The sequence below is a fragment of the Haliotis rufescens genome, unplaced genomic scaffold (assembly GCF_023055435.1).
Source record: "Haliotis rufescens isolate VD_foot unplaced genomic scaffold, xgHalRufe1.0.p SCAF_74, whole genome shotgun sequence".
Classification (NCBI taxonomy): Eukaryota; Metazoa; Mollusca; class Gastropoda; order Lepetellida; family Haliotidae; genus Haliotis; species Haliotis rufescens.
In genome coordinates, this window is record NW_025964366.1 from 482068 (window position 1) to 499076 (window position 17009).

At 41.1% G+C, this 17009-nt stretch overlaps 1 protein-coding gene across 2 annotated transcripts in view; it reads left to right on the forward strand.

Moving 5' to 3' along the window:
• Positions 1-17009, forward strand: part of LOC124152442 (poly [ADP-ribose] polymerase tankyrase-like) — a 60630-nt gene that overhangs the window by 21970 nt on the left and 21651 nt on the right. For both annotated transcript variants that reach the window (XM_048388600.1, XM_048388601.1), the window contains 15 exons: positions 92-191; positions 620-744; positions 1698-1745; positions 2840-2968; positions 3770-3922; positions 4641-4964; positions 6582-6750; positions 7518-7714; positions 8461-8540; positions 9274-9404; positions 9848-10082; positions 11870-12029; positions 13743-13819; positions 15055-15238; positions 16593-16670. In XM_048388600.1, the coding sequence (XP_048244557.1) occupies positions 92-191; positions 620-744; positions 1698-1745; positions 2840-2968; positions 3770-3922; positions 4641-4964; positions 6582-6750; positions 7518-7714; positions 8461-8540; positions 9274-9404; positions 9848-10082; positions 11870-12029; positions 13743-13819; positions 15055-15238; positions 16593-16670 (2190 nt within the window). The remainder of the gene's footprint in view (positions 1-91; positions 192-619; positions 745-1697; positions 1746-2839; positions 2969-3769; positions 3923-4640; positions 4965-6581; positions 6751-7517; positions 7715-8460; positions 8541-9273; positions 9405-9847; positions 10083-11869; positions 12030-13742; positions 13820-15054; positions 15239-16592; positions 16671-17009) is intronic.

Genomic DNA, 17009 nt, shown 5'->3' on the forward strand with positions numbered 1-17009 from the left:
GACAAATCACCGACAAATATGTGAATACCATTGCTTTAGTTATTTGTGATTTGTGTGTCCATTTCTGAAGATCACGCTGTGTTGTTTTCAGTGCACTCCTTTGGCCATAGCTTTCCTGAAGAACAACATGGGCATGGTGGAGCTCCTCCTGAACCAGCCTGGGGTGGACATCAACTTCAAGGATGAAAGTGGTCAGTTCTGTGTCTAATACTTGCATAGAACTTTCATAAAATTCAATTTTTTGGTCGGATCAATATTCTAAACTAAAAAACTTCAAATTGCTTACTTCGAACAATGGATATTATTCTTGCCGTTGACTTTGACAGTGCAAATTGGCAGTGCTCATTAGCAATTTGTATGCATGTGACCTTAGAACCCTTGGATATTTGAAGTTCTTGCACATCCATTGCCTCAGACTGCCTGGCTGATTCCGGATAAGAATAGGTCCCCAGCGTCCTATGCTGGTCGTAAAAAACAACTAAATGAATTGGGTGGTCAGCTTGGAGTAGCATTTGAGAGCGTTGAAGGAATACATTGCAACAACTTACAAAATTTTTTGACCTTTTTTTGTTTGGTTGGACATGATCTGACTGCTTACTATGACTTCTTGTTGTATTAGGTTTGACCTTGACAAGTATTGCCGTGCGGAGCAAGATTACCAGTGCACTAGTCCGCCAGGTGGAGTACTTGGTGAATGACAAGAAGGCTGATCCCACCATCACAGACCTGGAGGGCAGGAATGCTGTAAGTTCAGCACTAGGCAATTTTCTCCATTTCAAAAGCACTATTCCCTAGAAATGCTATTTTTGCCTCCTACTGTAGTGTACCCAATGCTGGGGTGAGAATCTTCCGCGGATCTGCGAATTTTAGTGACCACAAATTTGTTAAAATCTGATGGATTCATGGGGGGGGGGGGGGGGGGGTCCATAAACACCCCCAAATTATGGATCATGCTCCATTGAAAAGACATTTCAGCTGAAAAGGAAGATATCCATTCTCATCCCTGCCAATGTGGTGCATGACCTTTTTTGTCAGTCCTACATTGTCAACCTTACTATAGAAACTTACTGTTTTAGTCATCCTTAGTGCTAGAATTTTAACATTTTAATATTTTTTTTGACATATTGCGGAACCCTTAATAATGGCAAGTTTCTACTAGTCCTTATGATTCATTAACTATTGGGCAGTTTGGCAAGGACAATGGGACTTGTGCCAATTTCTAATGCTGAATAGTGTTCAAAGCGGCGTTAAAACTCAACTCACTCACTAACTGTTTAGGTTGAACAAGTAGATTAGTCATCGCTACCATTCGCTGCTCGCTGCGCAGTTGTGTCACTTTGTCCTGCCAGAATCTGATAATAGGTTCAAAACTCAGGCTCGCTCACTTACTCATTGGACCCATGAAGATCCATGGTTAGAATAGGTCTTCAGTAACCCATGCTTGCCGTAAAGGGCGACTATGCTTGTCGTAAGAGGCGACTAACAGGATCGGGTGGTCAGGCTCGCTTACTTGGTTTGGGCATGTCATCATGTCCCAATTGCGTAGATCGATGCCCATGATGTCAGTCACTGGATTGTCTGGTCCAGACTCGATTATTTACAGACCGCCGTCATATAGCTGGAATACTGCTGTGTGCGGCGTTAAACAGCAAACAAACAAAACTCACTTATTCATGACTTTTGATGTTTTGTTTCAGCTGCATCACTTAGCTGCCAACAGCATTAAGGTTTCTCAGAATTATTATGTAAGTTGAAAATTGGACTCTCACTTCTTTTAAAACATTAGGAAATTCTTCAAGTAGGAAATGCTTATTCAGTGTCCTGCATGTACTTTTGTATTGTAATGTCATTATGACAAACTCAGGGCCACAGATGCCATAAGTGTTGGATAGGTTTTGGTCATGTGATTGATAACTTTGACTAATAAGCAAACTCCAAATTATGGTAAATGTATCTCATGATCAGAGACACATGGCTGCCAAATGAGCAAATGTTTTCATGATTCTACACATTCTTTGATTGTAATCACTTAAAGAGACAAAATAACTGGTATAAGATGACTTCTGCATGACAGGATTGCCTCCCTTGTCTTGGTCTTGTGGTACCATATCCGCGGGTTGGATCTATGGCCACGTCATACCAAAAGACGATAAAAGATTGTACTTGTTGTTACCCTGCCTGACGCTTGGCATCAAGGAGCTAAAACAAGGACTCGGACTAGTACAAGCTTCCACACACACATTCATAATCGTAGCTATTTTAGTGCAAAATCTTTAACACGACGTTAAACCCCATTTCACCACCTACATGGATACCTGAAAGTTGTGTTTTTAAAGTTTGTCTGACCCTTGAAGATCCGGGTTAAAGGAGGTCTTCAGCAACCTATGCTTGTCGTAAGAGGCGACTATGCTTGTTGTCACAGGCTACTAACGGGATCCCAATTGAGTGGATCGATGCTCATGATTGTGTGGTCCAGACTCAAATAATTACAGACTGCCATCATATATCAGACATGTTGCGAAGTGCGGCAAACAACAAACAAACTAACAAAGTGTGTCTGTATAACTCTTAAGTACACTTCCTGAAGTTGGTTGCCCTGATGGCGTGGATAGATGCTCACAATGTCCATCACTGGATGGTCTGGCCCAGACCCAATTATTTACAGACAGCTGTCGTATACCTGGAATATTGTTGAGTGTGGTGATACCAAAAACATACGCACATAGTGCTGTAAGCATTTTGATGACAGTAGACTCACATTTTACGCTATATTTTTATTGCTGCTAATGAATTGTGGGATCTTTGTGACTATTATAAAAATGGTGTGTTTTGTGTTTAGAGAGATGAAGTAAGTGACAGCTCCATGGAAACAACTGTGAAGATAGCAGAATCTCTGATTAAAGCGGGCTGTGATCCCTCACAGGCGACCAATGATGGCTGGACACCAATTACACTGGCTATAGAACAGGTGAGAAATACTCTGGCTGTCGGGAGAACACAATTGAAAATCAAGTTGTTCAAGGTTTTTTACAAGGTTACACTGAAAGATGACAGGGTCCCCCAAAATAAATCTCTATAACAGGGTCCGAAATTAACATAGGGATGTTAGCCTGAGACTAGTATACTTCAGGAAGGACTAGTGACATTTCCTTGTGGACTACCACTTTAGCGATTAGGTAGATGGCAGCTCTCTAATTGATTGTTTTTGCAGACTGGTGAATTACCAATGAATTTCTAACCCTGTGGGATATCAACCCTCAAGGAGCTTTATTTGACCTTGTAAGACTCGCGTTTCTGAAAAGTTACTCAAAGGGCAAAGTTGTCCCATGTGACCCCTGACATATTGAGGGGCGGTCTGGTAGCCTAGTGGTTAAAGCGTTCGCTCGTCACGCCGAAGACCCGGGTTCGATTCCCAACATGGGTACAATGTGTGAAGCCCATTTCTGGTGTCCCCCACTGTGATATTGCTGGAATATTGCTGAAAGTGGTGTGAAGTGTACGTATCAGACTGCACAGTTTGTGGATCGTACCAGTCCTAGTAGATAAACTCGCACTCTTTAACAAATTAAACTTTCAATAAAAGGGAAAATGAAGTGATATTTTAACAATTAATTTTCATATTGCTTGCCCTTGCATTGTACTAACAATGCAGTATTTGTATTGTGGTACTACAAATCCTGACTCTTGTACTGCACCAGTATGTGTTCATGCACCCCAGCATTATATATAATTCACTCTCCCTCACTACATTCCTAATGTTGGTATGCAGCTGAACTCGAAGCTGGTGCACTTCCTGGTAGAGAAGGGCGGTTCAGTGTCGCCGGAGAAGAACCCCAACACGCACCAGAACGTCCTCCACATGATGGCTGCCCAGTGCATGTCCACCGACCTGGCTCCACTGGTTGAGATCCTGGCAGATCAGGTATGTCCATGGGAGATGACTGTCTTCTGACTTTATGAAGGTGTAGTGGTGAATTGTGTACAATAGATTGTTGTTGAGACAAATGGCTTTGAGCAATGTTGAGTTGGATAAGAAAGAAACATATATTTGACTCTCAGAATGTCTGGCATCTGTAAAACACTCCTGCATGAAAATATTTTTCTTTAAACAGAAACCAGTGTTTTCACCTACAGTTTTACAAACTAACCTATTTTCAGTTGAAACCATTAACCATTTCCTGTTTGTCGTTATCACTGGTTGGTTCATAGCTTTTCATTCTCACTTTGGGCGGTCGGGTAGCCTAGTGGTTAAAGCGTTCACTCATCACGCCGAAGACCCGGGTTCGATTCCCGACATGGGTACAATGTGTGAAGCCCATTTCCGGTGTCCCCCGCCGTGATATTGCTGGAATATTGCTAAAAGCGGCGTGAAACCATACTCACTCACTCATTCTCACTTTAATAGGGGCTGCTTTAGCTACCTTTGGGGCCAGGGGAATTTGTCATCTTTTGATGACTCTTGTTTGTATTTGCAAACACATTATGATAACAAGTAATAATGTATTAATAAAAAAGGGATGGGGGAGGCATCTGTTTTTGTGAGTAAAAGCACATTGTAGTTTTGAATTGAATCTGGTCCCTCCATTCTTTGTATTAGTTAGTTTTTCATCAAGTGTACAGGGAGATAATATCTTTTATAGAAAGCCCGATCTGCCCGGAAACCTAAGAAAGTTGATGCCCCAATCTCCCAGAAGAAGGATGAGGCTATGGAGGTGGATGAGCAGACGAGAAACAGTGACGGCAAATCAGCCGAAGTGAACGACGAAAAGACAGCTGAGCTGAATGGAGAAAAGGTGGAGAAGAAGCCTGCAGAGCAGGTGGAGAAGGTGAATGGCGAGATCGAGGATGAACCTATGCAGGAGGAGACAGTGGAGGAAAACATTCTCAAGAAGATGGCTGTGGCTGTTGACCAAGACGGAATGACCCCTCTGCTCAGAGCTTGTCATACCTACAAGGAATATGAGGTAGGAACTAAATTTTTGAATGTTTAGGAGTCTGGGACTTTAATTTCTACCTCAAACACACAAACCTATGGTGATTCTTGGTAAGAATATACAATTCCACAGGAACCTATGATTAAATGGATCAGGGGGTCAAGCTCGGTGACTTTCTGATAGCATGTCATCGTATTTCAACTGCGTAGATCAGCCCCGTAAAGATCCGGGTTAGAATAGGTCTTCAGCAACCCATGCTTTCCGTAAAAGGCGACTAAAGGGATTGGGTGGTTAGGCTAGCTGACTTGGTTGATGCATGTCATCGTATTCCTATTGCTTAGATCGATGCTTATGATGTCATATAGCAGGAATATTGCTGAGTGTAGCATTAAACAACAAACAAACAAATGCTTAGATTGATGCTCATGATGTCACTCACTTGATTGTCTGAACCAGACTCGATTTTTGATTCACGGCCGTCATATCGATTATTGATTCACCATCGTCATATGGTTAAGAAACCCGTGAAGATCAGGGGTAGAAGAGGTCTTCGGCAACCCATGCTTGCTGTAACAGGCGACTATGCTTGTCGTAAGAGGCTACTAACGGGATTGGGTGGCTAGGCTCGCTGATTTAGTTGATGCATGTCATCGTATCCCAATTGCTTAGATCGATGCTCTTGATGTCAATCACTGGATTGTCTAGTCCAGACTCAATTATTTACAGACTGTCGTCAATTAACTTGAATATTGCTAAATACGGCGTTAAACAACAAACAAACAAACAAACAAACAAACATATGGTTAAGCGTACAAGAATGAACTGCAAACACATTTGACTTGCACTTTGATGTTAGCTGTTCAGAGTTGCGTCCCTTGGGTGGTGGAATCCCCATATTCCCCCAGTATAGTCTGTTTGTACAACATCAAGATGAATTTTTTTTTCCTGATAGTTATCATTTCTCTATTTCCACTTTGTTGTATCTGGAGCTGATTGGAGGTCAATTATTCAGAGCTCCAGATAAGCTGCGTATCTGCGTAAAATACGCATCAGAAATGCAGAAATACGCAGTAAAATAAAATCCAAGCGTATAAAATATGCAACAAACATTACAGATATGCTACAAAAATAAAACTTGTGTGTATCATCAAAATATTGTGAAGTAACCCTGCTTATTGATTAGCAAATAAGCAACTTATTTTGAAACTATAAACGGGCATTCCGTCAACCTTGCCAAACTCCACGATGACAGTTACATCATGATCATTTGCCATCACACTCTCTTTTGGAAGTATCGTAGTATTTTTTAGTCCTATAAAGCTCTCGAACCCGCACGACACCAGTTTGCAGGGACTAGATGAATAGTGTTTTTAAATATTTATCTTAAATACCCACATGTGTGAAAACTAGTGGGTAACAGAAATTTGAATACCCAGATAGAATTACTGATACCCAATGATTTTAAAATGCATGGGTAAAATACCCACAACACCAAAAGCTTATCTGGAGCTCTGATTATTACAGACTTCCGACGTACATATGGAACTGTGGACCTGTAGTGTTGGGAATGTTCCTGTCTCTGTTGTAAACAGCTCGTAGCCACTGAAGTTTCAGTGAGTTTGACTTGTGTTTTATTTATTTTTACAGAATGATGGGAATTGGTCTCTGGCTCAGCTGGAAAAGATTTACCAACAGGGACGTGACTTCATTCGTACAATGGTGGATATGGCCGGATCGGACATTAACAAGACTGTTGAGAGGATGCATTTTGATGGGAAGATGCCAGTGAAAGAAAGAGATCAGTACTGCGAAGAAGGTATGGTTGAGTTTGCCTTAAGGTCAATTGGGATTGTTTATGTTAAAGCCATTGTTGTTGTCTTATTTTTATGGGTGGCTGTGGTCCAGAGTCATGCAACACTGTTTCACTGATGTGGGTTTGAATCCTAGCGCTACAATCACAGTGGTAGCGCTGTGCAGAGCTACAGAGAAGCTGCCTATTTGCGTAAAATACTCCCCAAAAATATTCAAAACCCAATCACTTTCAATTAACTTGCGTACAGAAACGCATGCATTTAATGAAAAACTCCAATGTATAAAAACAGCACACGTAAATACCCAATAAAGCTTTTGTATCTTGTGTACAACGGAGCTAATTTCCGAAACACAATTACGAGCTAATTTACTTTCTGAGTCAAGCCGGGGGCACAGATGGCCCAGTCATCTAAGGCGCTGCGATTTGCTGTGCAGAGTTGCGTCACTTGGGCTCGCCAGAAACCTATGATTGTGGGTTCGAATCCCGGTTCGCCCCGATTATGTTTCTAGGTTTGTCAGCACCATACCTGTGCTCGTGGGTTTCACCGAAGTGGTAAACATCTGAGACCTGCATCACTTCAGGCTTTCCTCCCACATTAAGCTGACACGCCATGATATAACTGGAATACTGTTAAAACCGGCGTTAAACCAGACTCGCTCAGAGTCAAGCCTATAGGTTGTTTTTTTAACGTTTAACAACAAACAACTGATATACTGTGTCTTATTCCTTCCCCAAACCGTATGCACTCACTCATGTATGTGGTACTGCAGGTAAATCCTCCCCCCTACACATGATGGTCAAGGTCTCGGGGGAACCGGTCGTTGACCGGGGTGGTGTCAAGGTGCAGTTTCCTGGCCTGGAGCTTATCCTCAAATACAAACCCAAGCTAGAAGTGAAGAACATTGAGGACCAAACCCCACTGGCGGCAGCTGTGGAGGCTGGGAAGTCCGATGTGGTCAGCCTACTGGTATGTTGTTTCTCATCTGTTGTCTACAAACAGTAGCCCCCTGTCTGCTCTCCTGCTGCTGTGTAACCATGGCATACGTCTTCCCGAGGAAAGGGCGTTGACTGACTATAAAAGTCAAGTTTCCACCCTTGCCGAACTAGGCTGAAAACTGGACTTTCATAGTCAGCTAAAGCCCTTGCCTCGGGAAGATGGTCTTCAATATACAGAAGGGTAGTTTTTACTTATTATTAGCGTGAGTGCCAAAAATGTTTTGTCTCCTTTTCTGAATTTTTCAAAAAACTATAGAAGTAGCTCTGAGTGGTAATTTTGTTTTGGTAGGACATGAACAGCTACAGGGATTTGACTTTTGGATATGTTTTGTTAAAAGTGCTAACCTGAGATTGCAGGGCAGAGTAGGTCCCTACGACTGTATCGGAATAGTTCTTTATTTGGTTGGTGTCTGTAATGGAAAAATCATGTAATGGCAGTGACTTCTCTGACTTAAACTATGGTTGATTATTCTATGATTTTGCACAATGACCTATAAGTGTGTCAGGTTTACTTGTTTAAATTTTTGTTCACAATGGCAGTGAATTCCTGGCAAACCAGGAAATACCATTTCACCTTGACCTGTGGATCTTTCCTTGCACCATGTGCACTATCACTGTTTTTTCTGGTCTGCTTGAAAAGTTACAGCCTGGGGATTATTGAATTGCTACTGTAGTGTTATCTACTCTTTGCCTTTAGTGTTTTGTCTCCTAATTCAGCTGAAGCACGGAGCAGACGCCAACACATCATCCAGCAGTGAGGAAGATGGGCCAGTTTCTCCACTACTCTGTGTTGCCATGTAAGTTGTACCCACGTTCTCTCATTGATCTCATTTTGCGGTCCACGGATGTACCACATGCTTGTCATTAAATGTGGAGTTGGTAATTAAGATGGCTTCATTGAAAGTCTTAGGGGTTATCTCTGTTAATGTACAGATGTGTGATGCTGTCACTGTCGACCTGTGGTTTACCAGGCTTGGTTTGTTGACTACTGCATTGTGGCTGTATTATTACTGAGAATGGCGTAAACCTCCAATAAGTTCTCATGTTGACATTGACATTAAAAAGGTGAACAGGGATATACCTGGGTCTGTCTAGTTTGGAGTTAAAGGAACTCGCAGCAATACATTTTGGGGATCCAAACATTGAATATTGGGGTCACTGCTCAAGCTCAGAAACTTTTAGCCTGTTATTGATGGGGACTTCAATAGTAGATTGAAGAAAGTCATCCACTGATACACCTATTGTTCCCATCAGGGCTCTGGTTGAAATTATTTTCATCCATTCACAATTTTTATGCGTACAGGAAGCAATATTTTGCGTCTTGAAAAACCCTGAATAATCCGGCCTTGGGTTGAACAAAATGATGTTCCTTAATTTTTCATTGATAGAGATACATTGAAATATGCATTTGGTCATTCTTGAGTGGAAAAAAGGTATGTATATTAAACGTTACATATGACACAAAACAAAACTTGTTTGCAACAATAATTTATTGTGTATAATGTGAAACAATATATTTTTTATTTTCAGGTCGTACAGTCTTTCCAGAGTTACTGGTCAGGAGAAATTGTTGAAGTTGTTGGTGGATGCTAAAGCAAATGTTCATATTACACACAAGAAATCTCAGAAGACACCCTTACATTTTGTTGTCCAACAGCGAGGTAAGCTGAATTATGGGACATGGTGTAATATTTAGTTTAAAAGCAGAACTTGCACTCATCGGGGAACTCTTCACACAGTTCCCCCACGTGTTCAGCTTGTTTGATTGGATAGGAATTGTATGTGTGTATCTTGACAGTTAGCAGAAAACAGCCATGTAGAAATATTTTTCATGAATTTTATGTGTCCACTAGCTTGAACATGGCTTTTGTCATTTTTGAGTAGATTTTAGTGTTCTGTAAACTATTTTCACTATTCATGCTATCAGCTGTGCTTATTGGACCCAAGAGAATTTTTCAAGACAGGGACTTTATTTCAAATGGATGAAGTTTATGTGCTGACTAAAATATGTTTCAGAGAACCCAAGTGAGCTTCATAACCTAGTTTTGTTCAGTTGTATGTTTTTGTTGGTTTCCGAAGTAACTTCCCTCTGTTGTGTTTTCAGTTAGTGAAGCAGGTATGATGTCCATGGCCCAGGCTTTAGTGTCAGCGGGAGCCAATGTGAATGCTGTTGATAACCACAAACGAACAGTGTTCCATCTAGCCATCAACAGCAACAATGGCTCCTCCGACACCAGCACAGATCTGGAGGAGTACCTTCTGGAGAAAGGGGCAGATGTGTTTGCCAAGGACATCCGAGAACGACTACCTCTTCACTATGCTTTTGTCAAGATTGGAAGGTAGGGAGGCAGGTTCAAGAATTAGAAGATTCCATTACATTAAGGAAATGGTTTAAGTTATATTTTACCAGTGTTGGATTCATTCATTGATAAGCATTCATAGTCTACGAGAGAGGACATTCTCTTGGCAGGTTGTTTGTCCGCATAAGCTTCACTAACAGAATGTTATGATTTATGTAGTATCGGCTGTAGTTGACGATTAGACATCTTCCCAGCAAAGGGAGTTAACTGACTGTAAATGTCCAGTTTATATCCTTGCTGAACTTAGCTGGAATTCCATAGTTACATTTTTGGTGAGTCTATGCATAGTCCAATCAAAATAGCATAATGAACTAGATATCCGGTTCGCAAACAACATGGATTTCAACGTGCAGATTTCGATCTACTGTAGGATTTGCAAATCATGTTTACCGCCAACTGTGCGTTGACAGATATTTTCCAAATCTTTTCACGTTTTTAATCAAGGTATGCAAATGATTTCATTAACTTCGCGAGGGAAGACCTGTTTTAACATAATATAGACCTTGATTATCAATCAGATCATCTTGATTGGGCGCCACCATTTTATTTGAAGCAGTTGCAAGTTATATGATAGGTGGTCAATAGAAGGGACATAACTCGTAATAGCCACTTGTGGCGCTACAATCTAGCCACATACTTCCAGCCGAATTTTTGGCAATAGTGGAAACTGGACTTTCGTAGTCTGTGAACATGCTTGCCTAAGGAAGATGACGATGAGAGGATTGGGTGGTCACCATGTGGGTCCTGGCTGATATTATAGCTGCTTATTGGCAAACAAATTACATTGAAGTATGTTTCATTCCATGTATCTGTATTGCAAAGTGTTTGACGGTGATTGTACCTGCAGATCCTTTTTCTACACACTTAAGTAAATATTTCGATGTCAAAGTCAGCATATATATAACCGATAACCGGAACACAGAGTGAGTGGGTGAGTTAAAGTTTAACATCAAATCGGCAATATTTCAGCCATATCGTGACGAAACAAAATTTGACATTAACAATGTATATTAAGCTGTATAAAATTCTGCCGACAAAGATTTTCGTAAAACTAGTTTGAGAACATGTAAAAATAGATATCTAACTTAATCATTCGACAACACATTATAGAAACGGGCCCAGAACACAGAAGAAATATTTCAGTATGAATTGTTTGAGAAGTATTTTGCAGTATACCAGTACTACCATGCAGCCCTAGTCTACATATTCCAATGACATGGAGCATTGCACATCCACTGCTGATTATTGTCAGACCCCTGTGATATTGCTAGAATAGTGCTGACATAAAAACGACATTCTGCTACAGATAGGTTCATTAAACATCACTGAAGATTATTGAATCCACAACAGACCCATGAAGTTTCCGGGGTAGAATAGGTCTTCAGCAACCCATGCTTGCCATAAAAGGCGACTATGCTTGTCGTAAAAGGCGACTAACGGGATCGGGTGGTCAGGCTTGCTGACTTGGTTGATGCATGTGATCGATCCCAATTGCGTGGATCGATACTCATGATATTAATCACTGGATTGTCTGGTCCAGACTCGATTATTTACAGACCGCCATCATATAGCTGGAATATTGCAGAGTGTGGCGTTAAACAACAAACCATCCATCCATCCATCCATGAATTCACAAAAGGCCAAACAGATGTTGACAGATATTAGGAGCTGAATGTCTTCTCCAGGTCCCTTGTCCGTGATCTCTAGCACTGTATGAAAACATTCCATTGTTGACCTTGCTTACTGGTTTTCTTGAATTTGTTCAGGCACACGAATGGTTCTTCTGTGGATCCTATAGAGTTGTGTAGTTTGCTGACGTCAAAAATGGGCACCCGCGGCGTTGATGATGCTGATGCGTTTGGTCAGACGCCCTTACACTGTGCATCTGTGCGTGGTGCAACTATCTGCTGCATGCATTTAATGCAGGTAGGTATTCTCCAAGTTGGTGTTATTTATGACAGGTGCCTATGTTATGAGAACCCAATGAGATTGCAGAGCTGAATAGGTTCAAGGTTTCCCATGCCCTTTTGGAAAAATAGACCCATGAAGATTCAGGTAGAGAATAGGTCTTCAGCAACCCATGCTTGCCGTAAGAGGCGACTTACGGGATTGGATTGTCAGGCTCGTTGACTTGGTTGATACATGTCATCGTATCCCAGTTGCGTGGATTGATGCTCATGATGTCAATCACTGAATTGTCAGGTCCAGACTCGATTATTTACAGAGCGTCATCATATAGCAGGAATTTTGCTAAGTGTGGCGTTAAGCAACAAACAAGTCTTTTAAAAACAGCTACCTGATGAGAATAAGTACAATGTAGTTGATATTGTGCCATGTTGCTGATGGGTGACCATTGGGGTGCATCAGCTGTTTGTTGTGTACATGATTTGTTTGTTTGTTTGTTTGTTTGTTGTTTAACGCTGCACTCAGCAATATCCAGCTATGTAAATAATCGAGTCTGGACCAGACAATCCAGTGATTGACACCATGAGCATCGATCCACGCATTTGGGATCGATGACATGTATCAACCAAGTCAGCGAGACCACCTGATCCCATTAGTCGCCTTTTACGACAAGCAAAGTCGCCTTTTACGGCAAGTATGGGTTGCTGAAGACCTTTTCTACCCCAGAATCTTCACGGGTTGTTGTGTACATGAACCTTATCGGGATATAGGGGTAGAATTGGTTCCCAGCAACCTGTGCTGGTTAAAAGAGGAGACCAAATGGTTTGGGTTGTCGGGCACTGTGACTTGGTTGATAGCGTGTCATATTACGCTGAGGGCATGGATTGTTGCTCACAATATCAATCGCTTGATTGTCTGGTCCAGCCACTGTCATGTAGCTGAAATATTGCTGAGTGCGGCATAAGACAACAAACAAATCAAACAATACAAAAATGTGTTTGAAATGGAAAGTTATCTATCGTGAATTCTGTGAAGAGGAATGTAATGGCTGTATTATATCATGAAGCCTTTCTTTGATTGGTGTTGAATGTTGAAGGTGTTGAATGCAGTGGGTGTTGAATAGTGTGGGTGTTGAATGTTGATGGTGTAGGTGTTGAATGTTGTAAATGTTGAATGCTGTAGGAGTTGATAGTGTAGAGATTGAATGGTGTGTGTTGAATTGCTGTAGGTGTTGAATGTTGTAGGTGTTGATGGTGTGGGTGATGAATGCTGTGGGGGTTGAATGTTGATGGTGCGTGTTGAATGCTTTAGGTATTGATGGTGTAGGTGTTGATGGTGTAGGTGTTGAATGCTGTGGGGGTTGAATGCTGTGGGGGTTGAATGTTGATGGTGTGTGTTGAATGCTTTAGGTATTGATGGTGTAGGTGTTGATGGTGTAGGTGTTGATGGTGTAGGTTTTGAATGCTGTGGGGGTTGAATGTTGATGGTGTAGGTGTTGAATGCTGTGGGGGTTGAATGTTGATGGTGTAGGTTTTGAATGCTGTGGGCGTTGAATGTTGATGGTGTAGGTTTTGAATGCTGTGGGGGTTGAATGTTGATGGTGTAGGTTTTGAATGCTGTGGGGGTTGAATGTTGATGGTGTAGGTTTTGAATGTTGTAGGTGTTGATGCTGCAGAGGTTGAATGTTGAATTGTTGTTGTCATGGAATGATGATTCATAAACTTGTACTTACAGAGGAAGGCAGAGATAGGCAAAAAGGACCACACCGGTAACACCCCGTTGTCGTTAGCTGTGAAACATCGGCATGAAAGGTGAATATGCACTTGGTTGAAGGGCTGAGACAAATCACAATACTATATGTATCACAATGCTGCAATACACTGAAATTTGTCGACCTGCAATACAATAGTCTTATTGGAACTTTTTGGAATGTATAAATAGGGGTGACTGTTGGTCAGGAAATCACTATTGCGATAACTATTTGATATTGAAGAAACTATTGTGATAACTATTGATATTGAAAGAAACTATTGCGATAACTATTGATATTGAAAGAAACTATTGTGATAACTATTGATATTGAAAGAAACTATTGTGATAACTATTGATATTGAAAGAAACTATTGTGATAACTATTGATATTGAAAGAAACTATTGCGATAACTATTGATATTGAAAGAAACTATTGTGATAACTATTGATATTGAAAGAAACTATTGTGATAACTATTGATATTGAAAGAAACTATTGCGATAACTATTGATATTGAAAGAAACTATTGCGATAACTATTGATATTGAAAGAAACTATTGTGATAACTATTGATATTGAAAGAAACTATTGCGATAACTATTGATATTGAAAGAAACTATTGCGATAACTATTGATATTGAAAGAAACTATTGTGATAACTATTGATATTGAAAGAAACTATTGTGATAACTATTGATATTGAAAGAAACTATTGCGATAACTATTGATATTGCAAGCAACTATTGCGATAAATATTGATAGTTTTCAGTGTATCATTTTAGATGGATTTTAGAGTTGAATTAAACCTTGGAACTGAAGTTTCCTTTGAATGTGATAACCATGACAACAAATAAAAAGTAAAGTTTGAGATATGACTGATTTGTATTTTCTTTACCCGAATAATTTAAGAAAAAGAAACTTCCACATTACTATGTGTAAATTACTACCACTCATGATCAAAAGAAAAACGAATTTGAACAGCATTGCATGTATTTTATTGATATGGTAAATACAATCGACACTATCGATATTCCTAACTGAGATCGATACTATTAATCGGAAACTGATTTAACAATCGATTTATTGACTTAAGTGCCTACCAATAGCAATATAACAATATTTCAATTTGTCGTGACACCCCTAAGTATAAAGATATCTACGGGTTCTGCGTCTTTGATTAAAGACAATTCAGATAAAACGAACATGATTCACGTTATTGGGCGCAACTTGTTACCAACTTTGATGAGATTATTTTACGTTATTTAAGCCAAACTTTGATTACATTTTGTTCCAGCTGTGCTATCATGCTGATCCAGCGTTGTGATAGTGTACGAGATTCTATTGTTGTTCCTCCGCCCGAGGAGATAGCTAAGACTGACAACGACAAGAAGAAGCAGCGATCTGTGATGACCTGGAGGCCCCTCACTCAGTGGGTGAAGGTCATCAAACCAGAGAAGGTTGTGTACCCTGTGTTCCAGGTAAGTCGCTTGTATTTTGACCATCACATCGGGTGTAGGGACCGAGCATGTCATATCCTTGGGAAGGGGGACAGCTTCTCCTTCCAGAGAATACCGCCTCCGTGGTCTAGTGGTAGAGCGTCCGCCCGGAGAGCGAAGGTCCGGGGTTCGATCCCAGGCCGCATCATACCAAAAGACGTTAAAAGATGGTACTTGTTGTTACCCTGTCTGGCGCTCGGCATAAAGGGGCCAAAACAAGGACTGGTCGGCTTGGAGTCAGTTTACTGTGTCTGAGTGGGGTATTCATGTTAAACTGCAGCATGGTATCTCAGTGGGCTAGCACTATAAATCGGCATCAGTCCGGACTAGTACAAGCAGCCACACGCCCACACGTGCATGCACGTCGCTATATAAGTGCAATAATCTTGGACGCGACGTTTAACCCAATTTCACCTCACCCTTCCAGAGAATTGTCTTTTTATTTATTAAGAAGGACTTGAAAAAATGTTCTGTCTCTTTAACTCAAAAATACCTGGTCAGAGTTGCATCCCTTGGACATGCCAGAAACCTATTATTGTCGGTTAGAAATGGGCACTGGTCTCATAGTGCTTGCCAGACTGCCCAATAGTTAAGGTATGATAAGGACTAGTAGAAATTTGCCATTTTAAGGGTTTTGCTATATGTTATCATTATAAGGACTAGTGGACTAAAACTGTTAGTTTCTACCACTGCAGTTCGCCCCGATTATGTTTCTAGGTTTGTCAGCACCATGCCTGTGATCGTGGGTTTCCCCATATTGGTAAACGTCTGAGACCTGCATATCTTTGGGCTTTCCTCTCACATTAAGCTGACTACCCAGGAATGCTGATCAGAGTGGCATTAAACCCAACTCACTCACTCACTCAAAATCACATTAAGCTGACTACCCAGGAAAGCTGATCAGAGTGGCATTAAACCCAACTCACTCACTCATACATGTGCCTGTGGTTTTCACTAAAGTGGTAATTGTTTAAGATCTGCATCAGTTGGGCTTATGTCCCCACATCAAACTGACACTCTGTGATATAACAGAAATACTGTTTACAGCAGACTGACACCAAACTCATTCAACCAATGTAATGTTATATTCTGACAATACATCTTTTGATCTGGGCAGGTATGGAAATTTACCTAGAAATTCTACTAGCCCCAATAGTGATAACATACAGACACACCTCCAAAATGTTTGAAATTCTACCAGCCCTTAGGGTACCTATAACATTGGTGAAATTGGCTCGGACTAACAGGCTAGTGCTAATTTCTATCCCTGATGGGATGCTGTACTTTAGATTTTGAGTGTTGAGCCTTGCTAAATGAATTGACATTCATATTTCAGGGAGCTCTCCGGAGTGAGCTTCAGGGTGTGGCTCACTTGATACTGGACATCAACGGCATTGACTTCTCAGCTGTGGAGGTAGGTACAAGAGTTCACATTACACAAACAAGCTTTCACTGATGATGAGGGGGGCACGGGTGGCCCAGTCGTCTATGGCGCCGCGATTCGTTGTGCAGAGTTGTGTCCATTGGGCATGCCAGAAACCTATGATCGTGGGTTCGAATTCCGGTTCGCCCCGATTATGTTTCTAGGTTTGTCAGCACCATACCCGTGCTCGTGGGTTTCACCGAAGTGGTAAACGTCTGAGACCTGCATCACTTTGGGCTTTCCTCCCACATTAAGCTGACACGCAGTGATATAACTGGAATACTGTTAAAAGCAGCGTTAAACCCAACTCACACACTCACTCACACTGAT